A 15890-nucleotide genomic window follows, 5' to 3' on the forward strand; every position below is an offset into this window, starting at 1 on the left:
ACCAAAGATAAATTGGCTGGACCATCTGGAAGTCACTTAATAGACGATGAAGCAAAGTGGAAGAATAATCAAGTAAAATGAGGCTACTTGAATACAAGGCAAGTTTTCTCTGACTGTGGAGAAATTCAGTCAATGCAGCACTTAATGTGTGTGCAGTTTACGTATACGAAAAAAAAGATCTAGCAAATGGCTGAGAATGTTATCAAAGGAGCCTGCTTTTGGTCAAAAACAGGCTAATGAACATATTAATTCTACTTGGATTTCATATACAGCCAGAATTTTAAATTGTGCAACCCTCTTGATATGAATAAAGACTAAAGGCAGATTGCATTCTTCTCTGAGAATTCACTCCATTCCCTGTTGAAATGGCCCACGTAGGCAGCCATTGCTCCGTCTCCATGCAAACGACGGGCCTTTTCCTTCCCGCCCTTAGAAGGGAAGCCCTCACTGAACACCCAGGTTTTCAGCCTTTCTTCTCTTTCAAAGGTCTTCAGCTCCACCATCTAAAGCTCAGATCTTCTGAGAAGGATATTTGTATTTCTACGCACTTTGTTTTATTCAAACTGCCCTTGAAGGAAGTCAAAAGGATATGAACAAACTGTGGTAACGTGGATATGAAAACAGAAACAGACAAAACCCATTCCAAGCAGTTGGCATTTTTAAGAGCGCAGTTGACTTTAAATCTGACAGCCCCAGCTGTCAAATGCAAAGATGTGTTTCTTCATATATGTTGCATGATAAACAAAACTGTGTACTTATTGGCAGTATTGAGACCGACCGGTGGTTCCCAACCTTGGCTAACCCAGGTTTTCTTGGACTATCAACACCCAGAAATCCTGGCCAGCCCAGCTAGTGCTGAAGGCTTCTGGGAGTTTTAGTCCAAGAACATCCGGGTTACCCAAGGTTGGGAACTCACTGAGATAGAGCATCGTTGCTATGACGAGACCAATAAGCCATGATGGGTCTTTGAGCTGTGCTTTTGACTCTGTTCTTGGCTATGCTTTGCAACAGAAAATATGGTTTAACACAACCGGGGGCAGGTGTGTGTGTGTCTTCCCAGATGTTTGATAGGATCCACTTCCCCTCATCTCTAGCCAACTTGGCTGTTGGTTAAAGCTGGTGTTGTGGGGAGAATAATCCTGGATTAGATTTGGAGGTCCAAAGATCCCCTGTCTGGCAGGTTTTGTTTGAATATCAAGAAAAACCTCCTAACTGTTAGAGCAGCACAACAATGGAACCAGTTACCTTGAGAGATGGCAAGCGCTCCAGCGCTGGAGACAAACGTAGACACCCAACTTTTAGATATACTTTAACTTGGATTCTTGACTCAAGCAGGGGGTTGGACTGGCTGGCCTTCTAGGACCCTTCCAACTTCACTTTTCTATGATTTCTATGATGGTTGCCTTCCAGCCTGCCTCTACCAGCCATCAAAAAAGACAACCATATTTTGTTCACATCTTGCCTCTTTTCCCCACTACATTAAAAGGGGCGAACGGTGTGTTTTCACAGCCCTTTTGACTCCGACAAGCTGCTTTGGGAAATCAGATTTTCTTGCTTTCACCCAGCGAAAAAAATAATAATATTTTTAAACACCCCCCCCCCCCGGATATCCTGGCATGCTGGTTGCCACAGCAACAACCTTATCCAAAAAAGCTCCGGTGCCTGGGCTTCTGATGATACAGAGTGGCTCATTGCCATTATTTTTCTGGAATAAAAAATTCTGTTCAAAAGGGTGACTGTTCCCAAGGCGGCTGCATTCGTGAGCCCCTGTGGGGGCCCTTTGGTCCCCCTAGACAGAAAGGAACAAGATGTTTGAGGTAAGTCAAATTGGAGACACAGAAAGCCTATTTCACAGGGCTGTGGTGAGGAAGGACATCATTTGATGAGAATCAACGCTATGCACTGTGCTTTGGAGCGGTTCAGCTTTTATGTCTCCTCTTCTACTTCATAGCAGTTTAACTCCTTCAAAATGTCTGTCCTCATCAGTAAAACCATTTAAGGAAAGCAGCAGGAAACATGGGGATTCAAAACCATCTTTTCCCCTCTCTGGGGGTGGGGGGGGTGGGGGGGGAGGAAATCAAATTAAAAGGATTTTTCATTTCATATTCAGCAAAATAGGGCAAATTTTGCCTGGCGCCTAAGCAACATTGCTGAGGACACCAGTAACAAAGACTCCAGGCAAGTATTATGGTGTAATCTGCACATCGCCTGGGAAGGAAAGATTTCCTAAAGGTGGAATCAAAGGCAGTGAATTTATTTATTTATTTATTTGGTCTCATTTGTTAGGCGCCTTCCCCTAAGAGGACGCAAGGTGGAAATTCACCCACCCAACCGTGTGGTTCAAGCTGAAATCAGTAAAATAACCAGGGACCTTTAGTAAGAGCAGTGGTTGATGGTAATAACAATCACGTCCCCCTGATTAAAGTGACAGAATCTTGTGCCACCCCAATGGCAAACTTGTTTATGGGCATATATGCCTCGATGGAGGATAGCTGACTTCAAAAGCCTGTGGTCTGCAGGTCACGAAAGCTTCGGCCAAGTCAAAAGTCCTTCCAATCTTTCTGGCCGTGCAATAGAGCACAGGAATATGTGATGCCTTTATTAGAGCAACAGGTGGGCACAATCCGCCATTTTGGCAGTTCGAGCCAGTTCGTTCAGGTGTTCGGCACTTCCCAGCCCCACCTCCTCCAGCGGACACCCACTTGGAGGAGAGGGGCTGCCAAACGTCTGTTCGGACGAAAAACGAACCGGCACAAACTGGCAGTTCATGCCCATCTCCAATTGAACCCCCCTGAAACCATCTGCTAGCTTTCGTGGATCGAAATCCACTTCCTCAGGCTTGTCAATAATGCAGAGAAATTAGAGACCAAGAAATTCATGGCAGATGATTGTGCCAAGCTGGTTTCAAAATGCAACTCAGGTAGCTGCCGACCCCAGATATCATCACGTGGCAGCTCCTCAAACAAAGAAAGGGAAGCAAAGCATGCTGCTTATATACCACCTCACCGTGCTTAAAGGACTCTGTGGGTGGTGTACAATTGAATGATGCAGACTACCCATTGGGCGCCATGCTATAGCGAGCTGGGTACTCAGTTTTGTGGCCTCAGAAGAAGGAAAGGCTGAGTCAATCTTTAGCCCATCAGGATCAAACTCAAGTCCTGAGCAGAGTCTTGACTGCAGTACTCCAGTTTAAAGACGGCACCATGGGGTTCTGTGAAATCACTACTTCTTTTTTCAAGGGTGTAAATTAATTGGGTGCAGATGGTTGCCCTTAAAGTAATTCCGTCAGCCTTCCCCGTAAATGATATAATCAAGTGAAACCAAATGGGTCTTCTTCATCGAACTCTTTGACCCCTGGAATCCTAACAGGGCAGCCGGGCTGATGTGGCTGGGATTGGTTTTGTCTCCCCATGGATTTGGAGTTCATACCCGATGTCCTGCCTTCTCCGCCATTTTTTCCAGAGTTCTTGCCCTATAGAGATCATTTTTTTTCCTGTGTCTCCTCCCAACTCCAGGGGCCAAGAGGGTGACCAACAAGGCTACGCTGTGGTACGTTCCGCTCTCGCTCCACAACGTGAACAAAGTGTTGGAGGTCCCTCCGATTCAGGTAAGTGGCTTTGGGGAAATGGGGCCGCCTCTCTGCACGAGGATTGGGTTGGAGAACCCCATTCCTCAGCATGGATGATAGCCAGTGCCCCAATGACACAGCTTCCCCAACCCTAGACCTTTCCCGCGGGCGCTTTGACGGATCAACTCAGCCGCTCCTTCTCCTTCCTTTGTGAATTTGGGCTGTGCAGAAACGGGGGGCAGGAGCGAAGCCGTCTCTGTGTGGTCTCCACTTGGAAGGGAAGAGTGTGTTGCTTTGTTTTAGGGTTTATAAAAAGAAATGCACATGCAAACAGTTCAGGGTGGGATTGGAGACCCCTTGTGTCTGTTTGTCGCAGCTCCTCCCGTCAGTGGGGTACCTTCACCCCACCCCACTCCTGAGGCTGCAGGCTATTAGTGGCCCTGCTGAACGGATGGCTGGCACTTGGTTTGGGGCAGCAATGCAAAAGGAGGAGACTCTGAGATGAGGGGCACCTTCTCAGTTTAGGAAGGGGTGGCCCAATGCAGCCTCCCCTGGCTAAAAAAAGGGAATAGTCACCCTGGAGGTCCCCAATAGAAGCAGCATCTTACCTTTTGATCGGGCTGCCGTTAACTCCGCTTGATACCTGTTTTTCAAAAAACAAGAGTGGAGTTGGTCTTTCGTGATTCTTCTTTTTCCCTGCTTTCTTGTTGATCTTGTGAGACCCCAGGAGGCTCTGCAGGGGTCGGGGGGCAGGAAACTGGCCCCAGTCGGCCAAAGCCGCCCTCTCCTGTGTGATGTGCAGTGTTGGGTCCAGCACTCCACCCCAGGAGCCCCCATGACCCAGGGGCAATCCTACGGCTTATGTCACCGATCAAGGATAACTCCCTGGCCCCCGAAGGAGTTCTGCAGAGCAGCCCCTTCTGCAGCTGTCCTGCATTAATCTGGCAGGCCCGAGACACCCGTCTCGTTCCCGGTGGCGCTTCCGAGCGGTGCAGGTGGCGACGGCGCTGCCAACCGTTCAGCACCCCCTGGCCCTTTGCTCCCGATCTTGGCAATCGTGGCTGGGATGAACAGATGGTCCTTCTGTTTCCTGCCAGTTTGCCACGAAGGAGCTGGAGGAGGAAGGGAGGCGGCGCTACGAGGAGCAGAAGATGGAACGGCGAGAAACCAAGGAGCGGAACGGGGACGTCATCTTGCCCGTCATCCATCCAGGTAAGAGGGGCAAGCTGAGCCAAGGGCCTGGGTGGCTCACCTTCCATGAGCGGCAAGCCTCCGCGAGCCTAGGGAGGCTTCCTCCCAAGAGAGTAGCTGCGAGGTTTGCTTTTTTGCTCCATAAGCCGCAAAGATGGGAACTTTGGAGGCAGCTGTTCTTCCGACTGTGTGTTGTTGCAAAGTGTGCGTTTATCACTTCTTGCAGGTGTTTGTGGAGTGCTTTTCTGCCCACCAGTGGCCTTACAGGTGGTATACAATAAAATGCACGGAAATCATGCTCTGCAAACAAGCGAAAGGCAGTTTTAAAACCCAAAAACTAGACTGTGCTAAGACAGCTTTGAATCCCCCCACCTTCCCTGTTGGGTGTTCGGACGCAACTCCTGGGTCTCTCTCTGCTGAAGGTCTGGTGCTCTGTTCAGGATGGGGGAGCCCTCCAGATATCCTGGCCCCAAACCATGGAAATAGGATACCTTCTCCCAGTTAACTGAAGTGGCACCAGAATCCCATTGAGTCAGAGGACTTTGTGTGTGTGTGTGTGTGTGTGTGTGTGTGTGTGTGTGTGTGTGTGTTTGTTTGTTTGTTTGTTTGTTTGTTTGTTTGTTTGTTTGTTTGTTTACGGAGGGTGTCTCAATAGGTGGGATCGGAATCCAGTTGTGCTGAGCTGGAGAAGGGGGAGTGGGGGAGAGAAGGTTTTGCTAAACAGAAAGTCGGAGGTTGTATCTGTGATGGGAGCCACCCAACCCTGTCTAGCTGCAACATTCCCATGCTGGACAAGACAATCCTCCACATGTTTATCAAACACACAATCAATTATATGTCGGTTTGGTGGCTTTCAAGCCCTTCTTTTTCCCTTAACCATTCTCCAGCTAGCTCAGTGGTAGAGATCACCAGCTGCGGAGCCAGAGGTTGGGAGTTTGATTCCCCCCACTGGTCCTTTTTGACAGGGGGTGGACTTGATGATCCCAAGGGTCCCTTCCAGCTCTGCCATTCTAACATCATCAGCACCGTCTTTAATCATGTAATCTGCTTAAAACTAGGTGCCAGAGGATCCCTCTGCCTCTCTCCTGTTTGGAATCCACAGGCTTTGGTGCTGAGTTAAGCTTGGGCGAGCCTGCAAATATTCCACAAGAGTCCAGATAAATCCCCAGACAGCTTCTGTGGGGTTGATTTGGATTCAAGTGGAGCAGTGGTGTGGCTTCTTCTCATCTCCGTCTCCATTCCAACCTGATTCACCTCTTGTGAAACATCTACCCTTCCTTCTCCTCTTTGGCTTGGTGTTCTGTTTTCCTATTTATGGTCTCCAGTGGCTTGGCTGTCCTGAGACCCACTGGTTCCCACTCAGGTGGCTCCACATGTTACAGGTGGTGATGTCTTCCTTTGCAAAACAGGATCTTTGCTTTGAGAGCTGCTCCAAAGCTTCTATTGCTTTTCCAACCCAATGGGCCAACCACCCAGACAAACGATAAGGAGGCTTATCTTGTATCCTCTGCTTTTGGCTGGCCTGACCACAGACTGCCTCCCTGTCTGAGAAGAAGACCCGCCGATGGCCCAGTGTAGAAGCAACCTTGGCTGCATCTTCTCTCTCCTCTCCCGCTGGAGGTTGAATCTCATCCTGACCATTCTGATTTCGAACGTGGCAGCCCTAAATTAGGGTATTGTGTCTCACCCAAACTAAGGTTCTTCAGCCAGGATGTTCTTTCTGCGCTTTCATCTTAGAAAATCATCGGTAACTATCTGTATTTTTCCATTTCTCGTTACATGATGAAAGTACTCTAGCTTTTTGCCTCTTAAGGATATTTTGGCTTTTATTTATTCACCTTAGTACTTTTTCACCCATCCTCCCCTCGACCCGAGAAATTATTAGGATGCAGAGGTAAATCCTTGTTTTGAATGCCGTTACCCCTCGCTGTGGGTTAAACTGCAGAAGCCTGTGCTGCAGGGTCAGAAGACCAGCAGTCATAAGATCGAATCCACGCGATGGAGTGAGCTCCCGTCGTTTTGTCCCAGCTCCTCGCCAACCTAGCAGTTCGAAAGCATGTAAATGAGAGTAGATAAATAGGTACCACTTTAGTGGGAAGGTAAAACGGCGTTCCCTAGTCACACTGGCCACGTGACAACGGAAACTGTCTTCGGACAAACACTGGCTCTATGGCTTGAAAAACGGGATGAGCGCCGCCCCCTAGAGTTGGACACGACTGGACTAAAAATATCAAGGGGAACCTTTAACTTTACCCCTCGTTTTGAGTGTCGTGCCTTGAGGTCCAAGATTCCACGGCATGCAGTAGAACCGAGAATTTAGGACAAAAAGCTGCTTGAGAATCGGCGACCCAGGAGACGTGGCACATTCTTCACTATGAAGTTGGATCGGTGTGGTCTTTCTTGCTGCAGCGCCTTTGTGTCAACTTGAGTCACGCCTGACATTTACAGATCCCTGGAAAACCTTCAGATCTTTCATTTGGCTAATAAGGGCTTGTGGAGGATCCTGGATCACCTGAGGACGGGGGTCTCCCTCCTCTGAGACCTGTGTTGAGCGAATGGTCTCTTCCCACCCCGGGGTTTCTCTCTCTGCATAGAGTTCTTTCTCTTCTCCTAAACAAATCCCAGATCCTGCCCTCTGGGCACCGAGAGGCCTGAACGCTGCCACTGGCCTGCAGCCAGAGCCATCCTGCTCAACCCGCTCTTCTCGGGAGGCTCCTTTCCTGCCACCAGGCAGGCAGTGGGGTTCAAAGCCAGCTATTTTAGCACACAAGAGCGTCTGAGCTGGGCTATTTATAGAATCGCGTGCGGCCGCCGTGCACATGCAGCCTGGGAGCGTGCAGGTGGAACAAAAAAACCCACCCCATGGATTTGAACAAGGCTCTTTGGCGGGTTTCTTCCCCAAGCGGGAAGCGCTGGCTGACGCGATGCCTTTGGCGCCGAGGAGGCTGCCGGAGCGTGTGAGCCAACGAAGCAGCGACCCGCAGGCTGTTTTTCCCCCTTCCGAGCCGAGGTTTCTTCTCTTCCCCTCTGTCTCTCCCAGCCGCCCGCTGAATTTTAGGTGTCTTTTAGAACAGGGAAGCACACATGGCGTTTGCGCGGCCGTTGCCTAGCGACCCGTCATGAAAAGGCACAAAGCTCTCCTTTCGCCACATTCGGGAGGTTTTTAAAACCCAAATGCTTGAAGGACAGCAGCGGGCTCCTTTTGTTGGAAGATCTGAGGACGGGACGCGGCGATCTCATTTTCGCCTTCCTGCGCCTGAGTGTCACGCTGACAGAACAGGCAGCCTTTTCGGTGCTCGTCGTTGATGGCTGATTCAAAGGGACACAGGGAGACACCCCCTCCCCCCCCACAAACACACACACACACACACAATGGCTAGGCTCTCCTAGGAGTTGCAGTCTCCCCAAGCATCTAGGCGCACCCATTGCCCACCCCTGATGGCTGCCATTATCTGCCATCAAGTCGCCTCGTGGTGGATTTCCATGGGTTTTCAAGGCCAGGTGAGATACATGAGGAGTGTTTTCACTGGTGCCACCCACCCCCAGTGAATTTCCAGGGTCGGGACAGGGATTTGAGTTCAAGTTCTGGAGTCCTAGGCCAATACACATCACAGAGGCTCTCAGATCTATGTGTCAGGAGCGCTTTAATAACTTAAAAGGCCACGCTGTATTGTGTGTGAGAGCTGAGATTGTTTTAGCCTTCTTTGTCTCTAGGTCCAGCCTGTTTAGAGGGAATTCCTCTCAGCGTCCTGTAGCTCCCAAGAGTTGAGGTCTCTGGCTGTGGAACCAGAGGTTGGGAGTTCGATTCCCCACTTGTGCCTTGTTGATAGAGGGTGGACTGTGATCCAGAGGGTCCCCTTCCAGCCCTCCAGTTCTAAGTTGATGATGATTAGAAGCCTAATCTAGTAGCCTGCTGGGGTATTCTTGTTACTGCCCCCTTTTTCTTCACATCCTCTAAGCATCTGGTAAGATGGGCGCTGTCACCTTCCCAACCCATTCATGCACAGTACAGAGTGAGGGGCAGAAAGCAGTGCCCTCACTCTGCCTTGGCTTCAGAGACGTTACCGCCACATCTGATGAGCTTCATGGCATCCCTCGAGAATTTGTAGCTCACTTTTTATATGGGGCAAAAGAAAGTTAAAGTGTATCTCCATAAGGAGAAATGAAATGTTTTATAAATTAATCTGGAGGTGGTGTTTAACTTGCATGGAATTAAATCATTTACATCCTGATTTTTAATTAAAAAATATGTTGGAGAGGATGTTAGGAAGTAGGCGTCGATTTCCATATGTGGTGGGAATGTGAGACTATATTGAAATTCTGGAACTTGGTCTTTAAGAAAATGAATGAAATATCGAGGTTTCCCATAAGACAAGTCTCTTATCCAACTTTGATAAGGAGCAATGGAATTGGGCAACGAAAGAATTGATTTCAAATTTATTAACAGCAGCCAGATGAATGATGGTGAAGAACTGGAAAGTTAAGTAGGATCTTCCATTAGAGTAATGGTATAAAGGCTTTTGGAATATAGCCATGAAATAATGTGCAGCATGAAACTAAAGAAGCGTGAGATAAGAATATTTTTTATTGATTTTGGGGAGATTTTTATCAATTTTATCTTAATAAAGAAGAAGGATTCTGGACCCTCGCAAGAGTCAATGGCATTTTGGAAGGGAAAGGGGGCTCTGTTAATGGAAAGAAAATTGGTTGTATCTCTAGATGGTTCTGGTGGAGGAGATTACGTATTACCGTATAGTTTATGCGGTTTCATGTTATTAAAGATTTTTTTAATGTTATACAGTGGTGCCTCGCTTAACGAGTGCACCATATAGCGATGTTTCCGTATAGCGATCCCTTTTTCGGGATCGCTATATGGAAACATACCCGATCTTCGCAATGGGGAAAACCCGCATTGCGAAGATCGGGTATTGCGGCGGCCATTTTGGAGCCGCCGAACAGCTGTTCGGCGGCTCCAAAATGGCCGCCGGAAGCCCGGAAATGGCTGCCAGCAGCCGTTTTCAAGCCGTGCCCTCGCTTAGCGAGGGCGCGAAAATGGCTGCCGGCAATTGGAATCCTCACTGAACGGGTAAGTAAGAAAGGTATTGGAACGCATTAAACTAAGTTTAATTTCCCCTACCCGTTTAGCGACGATTCCGCATAGCGAAGGTTAATCCGGAACGGGGCACCACTGTATATTCTTTTTGGTATTTCTTTCTTTCTTTCTTTTTTAAATATACCTCACCTTCCAAGAGATCTATGATCAAGAATTATCTTGGGTCCCCAGATATTTTTTTAGACAACATCTCCCAGAAATCGTTGACAGCCCATCGAGTGGTGAAGGCTTCTGGGAGTTGTAGTCCAAGAACATCTGGGGACCTAAAGTTGGGGATCTCTGCTCTCCTTTGCCTTCCGATATCCCGCCACCAAACCCACTGGCTGCCTAGTGTCACCTGGAAGCCCAAAAAAAAAAAAAAAAAAAAAAAAAAAAAAAAAAAAGCCCAAAGCAACCTTCCAGGTGTCCCGGACTCCCCACTCACCTTCTAAGGATTTTTGCTCTGGGCTTCCAGGTTCTGACCCCTTATTTTCAGTGGAGCCCAGGGACGTTTCCAAAGATCCGCTTTTGGTCTCTGCTTTGGCCAAACCTCTCCTTTCCCGCAGCCCACCCTGGTCTTGCCGAGCCTGCCTCTTTTTTTCATGCCTCCCTGCTTAGTCCAAAGATGATGGAATCGGACTGCGGATAGGATGGGTGGCTTAACGGGAGAGCTTGCTCCAGCTAATCTTCCCATCTCAATGTGCCATATAATTCTGCAAGGAATCCGTGTGGCTTATCTTATTGTCTTTCTCATTCTTCCTGCTTCTCAGACAGGCAAACCAAAGGTAAGGTTGTTCTAACTAACACTCATGGATTGTTTGTGTGTGTGTTTCAGTTATAGTGGGCCCAAGTTAGACCTGGACGTATTGATGGGTAGGTACGGGTGGCTGGCATTAGCCTAGGAAGGGTTGTTTTGCTACTGGGGTCAGTTCTTTTTAGGCTCTTCTTGTTGTTTCTGAGATTTTTAAAAAATGTTGGTTTTAGCGCATCCTTATTTGCTTCGTGTCATTATTTAAGGTTGTTTTCACCATGATAACAAGGGGGCAGGATGAAGGCCACCAGTCCCACCCTGTTGTACGTTGTGTATAATTAGGCCTGTAGTAAACTGCAGATCACTGAAACCCCGGATGCCGATCCCTTGGATATGGGGGGGGGGGAATATCTCCCATAATTATTGTCCCGAAGAATTCTGTTCAAAGGAGGAAACCCTGGGGTCATCAGGAGTAAAGTTTGTTTCTGAAACGGTTGCAAACTCCATTCCATTCCAGTACTGGAAACTTATTTCTGACTCTACAGTCCTTAAGGCTTTGCATGAAACTCTTGATTTGTGGGTCTATATACATATATATATCCTGGAAGCCACTTTCCGTCTTCTTCCTCCTCCCCTTTTAATGCTGTTGCCTTAATATACTGTGGGCTGCAGAAAGGGAAGTGTCGCTGAAGTGTTTAATTATTGCTGGCTTAACCTCTTTGCTACAGAGACTGCTGTGGCTTCCATGGGTTTGGGCAAGACAAGACAACTGTTGTGGAAATGTATTATCCGTTGAATTTAAGCGTGGGAGGGTTTTAGAGAGGAGATGCTGTCCAGGCAAAGGGTGAGGGGTGGTGGTGGTGTGGGTATGGCCACATGATTTGTTTGTTTGTTTTGCTGGCAAGACCTTAGCATCCAGATTCCCATGCAAAGGGGTCTTCTTCCTCTTCCTAACACGGTGAGGGTGTAGCGCCAAATATTCTGGATAAGGAAGACAGAGAATCCAAAGTTGCAACCTCCCAACCTTGGGTCTCTAGAAGTTATTGGGCTACAACTCCAGGGGCACCAGAGCCTCGTGGGTAGAATGCCATGCAGCTCATTGCTGGGGAGGTTTTGGCTTCGTTCAGCCGGGGTGTTCTCCCCCCCCCTCTCTCTCTCACCTACGATGGCCTTTCCTCTTTCTAGAGCCCTACACCGTTGGCTACAGCCAGTCCAGCCTTATCCACCTGGTGGGACCCTCCGACTGCACCATGCATGGATTCGTACATGGAGGTAAGCCTCCCTATGTCTATGTCCTGTTTTTGCTGCCATTCTCAAATGCCGCAAGAATGTTGTTGTTGTTTTCCGCCCTTCCATGAAAAACAGAAGGCCCTCTGTGAATTCTTTCTCTAGTTGGTGTTGGTGTTGCTTAAGGCATAGCTTCAGCTCCAAGGTGGACCTTCCCAAAAAGTACTTCCCCCCCCCCTCTAATTCATCTTGTTGTTTGTGAGTTTGTCTGTTAATCTTGGGCCAAACTGGCCCAGGATGTTTGGTGGCTAGCCATAGCTCAAAAGAAAGAAGAGAGGAGGAGGGAAAAGGAAAACGAAGCTGGGGGGTTGGGGTGGGAATCGAGCATGGATGTGTAGTTTCCCTTTTCCCTCTTCATCCCTTTTTCCTTTCATGCTGTCTCTTTTTCAAACTAATCCATAGGGCAGGGTCTGTGCTGTTTCTGGAGATCTCTATGATTTGAGGTGAGAGTCTTTCCTAATATGGGGCAGAAACCCATTGAATTAACAAATGACCAAATAGCCCCTTTTCTTTAGTACATGACCAAACAGCACCTCTCTTTCTCCTCCTCCACCTCCTCTTCCTTCTTTGCTCCTGGAAATTGGCTATCTTGATTTTGCATATGGTGACTCTAAAATGGTCCTGGTGCATTGCCTCCAAACCAGTCTCTAACATTTTTCAGTCAACGCGTTCTGCTCCCGTCTCCCTGTTTGTTTAGATCATGAAAGATCAGCTGTAACAATCTTTGCCTTTTGCTTCCCATTGCAGTATTTCTGCTTTGGACGCAGTCCATGCCGCCCCCCCCAAGAAATCAAGCTAGACATCTCTGATAGCCGTACTGCAAACCTGGGGGCTGCCCCCCCCGGGAAGTTATCCATATCAGCGGTTCCGGATCTTGCGTCCTCTGATGTTCTTGGACTAAGACCCTCCAAAGCTTTCGCCACTAACTGTGCTGGCCAAGATTTCTGGGAGTTGTAGTCCAAGAACATTGGGGGAATCCCAAGGTTGGGAACTACGGATCAGTATGTTCAGGCTGCAGTAAGTCCTCAGTCCCTCCTTTTGGCCGATGGCCCCCAGGGACCTACCTGACCAAGCCGACCTGGAAGGTACCTCTCCCCACTTTTCTTTTTGTTTCATTCCCAGCTCCACTGGCTGAGCCCAGGCATCCGGGGTGGGGGGGCCTTGGCTTTCCCTCCTGCTTGATTCAGGGGCTCCCAGAGAACCCAACAAGCCCCATTTGGAGGCATTGCCTAAAGCACCCGCTGTTGTTGGAAACGGAACCATTCGCTGTGGTCGTGGCAGAAATTAAGCACCTGCAGCTTTGGCTGGATTTCAGTGGCCTTCCCTTAGGTCCATTATGCTTAATGGACTGTTCAGCTAAAAAGCCAATCTTGGGCAAAAGAAAAGAAAAAAAAAGCAGACTCGGCGAATGCGTCGGGAGGCTGAATGCTTCCAAATTTCCCTGCAAAATGCAACATCTGTCAACTTGCACAGATATATCTGTGGTCCAGAGTCATTTTTTACCAGCAACATCAACGACACATGGTTCATTCTCTCTCTCTCTCTCTCTTTCTGTATGTGTGTGTGTGTATACACACATACACACACATACATTCACTTGAATCTCTTAAACTATGCGCAGTCTCACTGGTAGAGTTTTCCAGAGCAGGCTAGATCGCTCACTGCTTTAGGTCTCTGGTTACGAGGCCAGAGGTTGGGAGTTCGATTCCTCTACTCAGGCCTCCTTGACCCCAGGGATGGATTCCATGACCCACAAATAGTCCCTTCCAGTTCTCAGATGATGAGATTTTGGTGAAGAAAGGGGTGGAACAGCTCAATGCCAGCGCAGCTGCGCACCTTTTCCCTCCCCTTGTCCCGTGTCGAGGGTGCGTGAAGCCCCTTGGTCTTTTTTTTTTTAATTTAGGAAGGCCCAGGACCTGTGCTGTCCTTTCAGCTGCAGGGCTGTTTCTAAAATGCCAGGCCTAAGGCAGAGGGTCAGTCCCCCCGAGATGGCTTTTCTAATGGATAAGAGGCTTTGCAAGAGTCATTTAGCCTTGCCATTGGGAAGGGGTGTGTGTGTTAAGGTTTGAGTCAATAGGAGGTCAGGAGAGAGACCAGTGGGTATTTGAAGGGGAGATGCTGGGCCGGCGTGGCCACCGCTCGCAGGTTCTGGTGGTGAGGCTTAGCACTAGCCATCGGCAGACACTGATGAGCCTCCCTAGCAGACCTTTTGATAGCCACACCTTAGCCTTTCAACTGAGCTGGAAGCTGCTCTCCTGGCGCCCTGTGATTCTGTGACCGGCTCCACCCCCACGGCACAATCCTGTGGCCGCCTCTGCCCAATTCCTCCTTGCATCGGAGAGTGGAGAGCGGGGGCTGGTTCCTCGCTCTGGAAATTAATTTGATTACGGGTAAAAAAATTCCTTTGGGAGCACCTCCGTCTGCGAGCAATCAATTAGAGCGAGTCTTCTGATCCGACACGATTTAGAAGCCAGGGAGGAGGAAAAACAGGTTGGAGGCATGGACGAAGAAAGCTACCTTTGTTTGCTCCTCTGAAAAGCTGGCCACCAGACTCACTGATGGGAGCAGGATTGCAGCCTTCACTGATGCCCCCCCCCCTCTGTGCATGTGCGTGTTTTACATCCTATCTTTCTTTAAATCCCACTGCCGAACCCATGAATCAATAACATAAAGGACAAAAACCACCCTAAGTGGCAATATTTGATAAGACAGGGCCACGCCGAATGTCAGAGGCTGTTTTCCAAGACCTCTCACTCCAGCAGAGGAGCATTAGAGGGGCCTGACTGTGAGTCCCCCCCCCATGCCACAATTCCCCTCCCTTACCAAGCTGGGGCATGGGCAGAGTGCAAAGCTCTTGTGCTCATCCAGGGAGGCGTGATGTGCAGAAGGCAGCCGACGGAGCCTCGAATACAGCCCCTGCCACCTGGCGCTATTTTTAAAAGGCGGTGTCAGTCACACGGTCTGGAAAGGATCCTGCTCAGTCTTGAGATGCGTGAACGGTTGTGAGAGGCAGCGCTGGGAGGTGGGAGGACCACCTCCTGAATTCCACCACGGGCTTGGCTTCTGAGCCGTACCGGGGGGGGGGGGGGCTTTCTTCCCTGTGAGAACGGGCACTCCTTTCATATCAGACCTCCCCTGACGTGAGCAAACAAAGTGGCCTTCCATTGTGGGACAGGGGCTGCCTTTTTGCCCACCTTGGTTTAAATAGCAGAAGCGGGCCAGGAGCTGCATTGATCAGATTGGAGTTGCAGGAAAGGGGGCCGAGGAATTGGAAGGGGTGAACGAAGGAATCAAAGCATCCCTATCCAAGAGCAGTCTAGCCCCGAGTCTGGTCACAGGGGCTGCTTCTGGATAGCAGAGCACCTGAAAAAGGAACACATGGGTCTCAGGGAGGCTGCAGACAGGAAGAAAAGCTTAAGGCCGAGATGGGTGCGTGTGTGTTTGTGTCAGTTGCAGCAATAAAAGCAAGAAAGAGCCTCTTCTCCTTGGACTTGACTTCACGTTTCAACCTCCCTGCCTGTAATTACAGGTGGGAAACCATACTGCTAGCTCAACGCATCTGAGAGAAAAGTAAATATTCTACTTGAAAAGAGATAAGCCAGGGGGGGCCTCCGGAGGAATGGTTGCTATAGTAACTCTTCATTACAAGGAGCTCCTTGGTAATCTGGACCTGGGTAATTAAACACACTCATTGGCAAAAGAGGAAGGAGGCCTTAACTTAGATCAATTCTTGAAAATTAAACGGAAACGGTCTGGTGGCAAGGATGATGCCTGGAGACTTTTTTTTTTTAATCCATCTTATGCCTTCTAGTGAAAAGGTAAATATTAAAGCACTTGCATGACCTCAGGTGGAATCCAGGAACCTCTTTGCCTTGGGCTGATCTAGCATGCCTCTTGTGTGGCTTCGAGGTGTGCGTTGCCTAGATTTGGGGGGGGGGGATTGCGTTTTTGGGGAATGGAGAGATTTTGCTTGGAAACACCCATGGGCCAAGGAACGTATG

The 15890-nt window shown here is 48.9% G+C and overlaps 1 protein-coding gene across 10 annotated transcripts in view; it reads left to right on the plus strand.

Annotated features, from left to right (window-relative positions):
• The window catches only part of ACOT7 (acyl-CoA thioesterase 7), a 68359-nt gene that overhangs the window by 28244 nt on the left and 24225 nt on the right, over positions 1-15890 (plus strand). For 9 of the 10 annotated variants that reach the window (XM_020799967.3, XM_078379139.1, XM_078379141.1 and 6 more), the window contains exons 4-6: positions 3516-3607; positions 4666-4780; positions 11788-11874. In XM_020799967.3, coding sequence (XP_020655626.2) covers positions 3516-3607; positions 4666-4780; positions 11788-11874 — 294 coding nt within the window. The remainder of the gene's footprint in view (positions 1-3515; positions 3608-4665; positions 4781-11787; positions 11875-15890) is intronic. The other variant, XM_072977740.2, reaches the window with a different exon arrangement.

The sequence above is a fragment of the Pogona vitticeps genome, chromosome 7 (assembly GCF_051106095.1).
Source record: "Pogona vitticeps strain Pit_001003342236 chromosome 7, PviZW2.1, whole genome shotgun sequence".
Taxonomy (NCBI): Eukaryota; Metazoa; Chordata; class Lepidosauria; order Squamata; family Agamidae; genus Pogona; species Pogona vitticeps.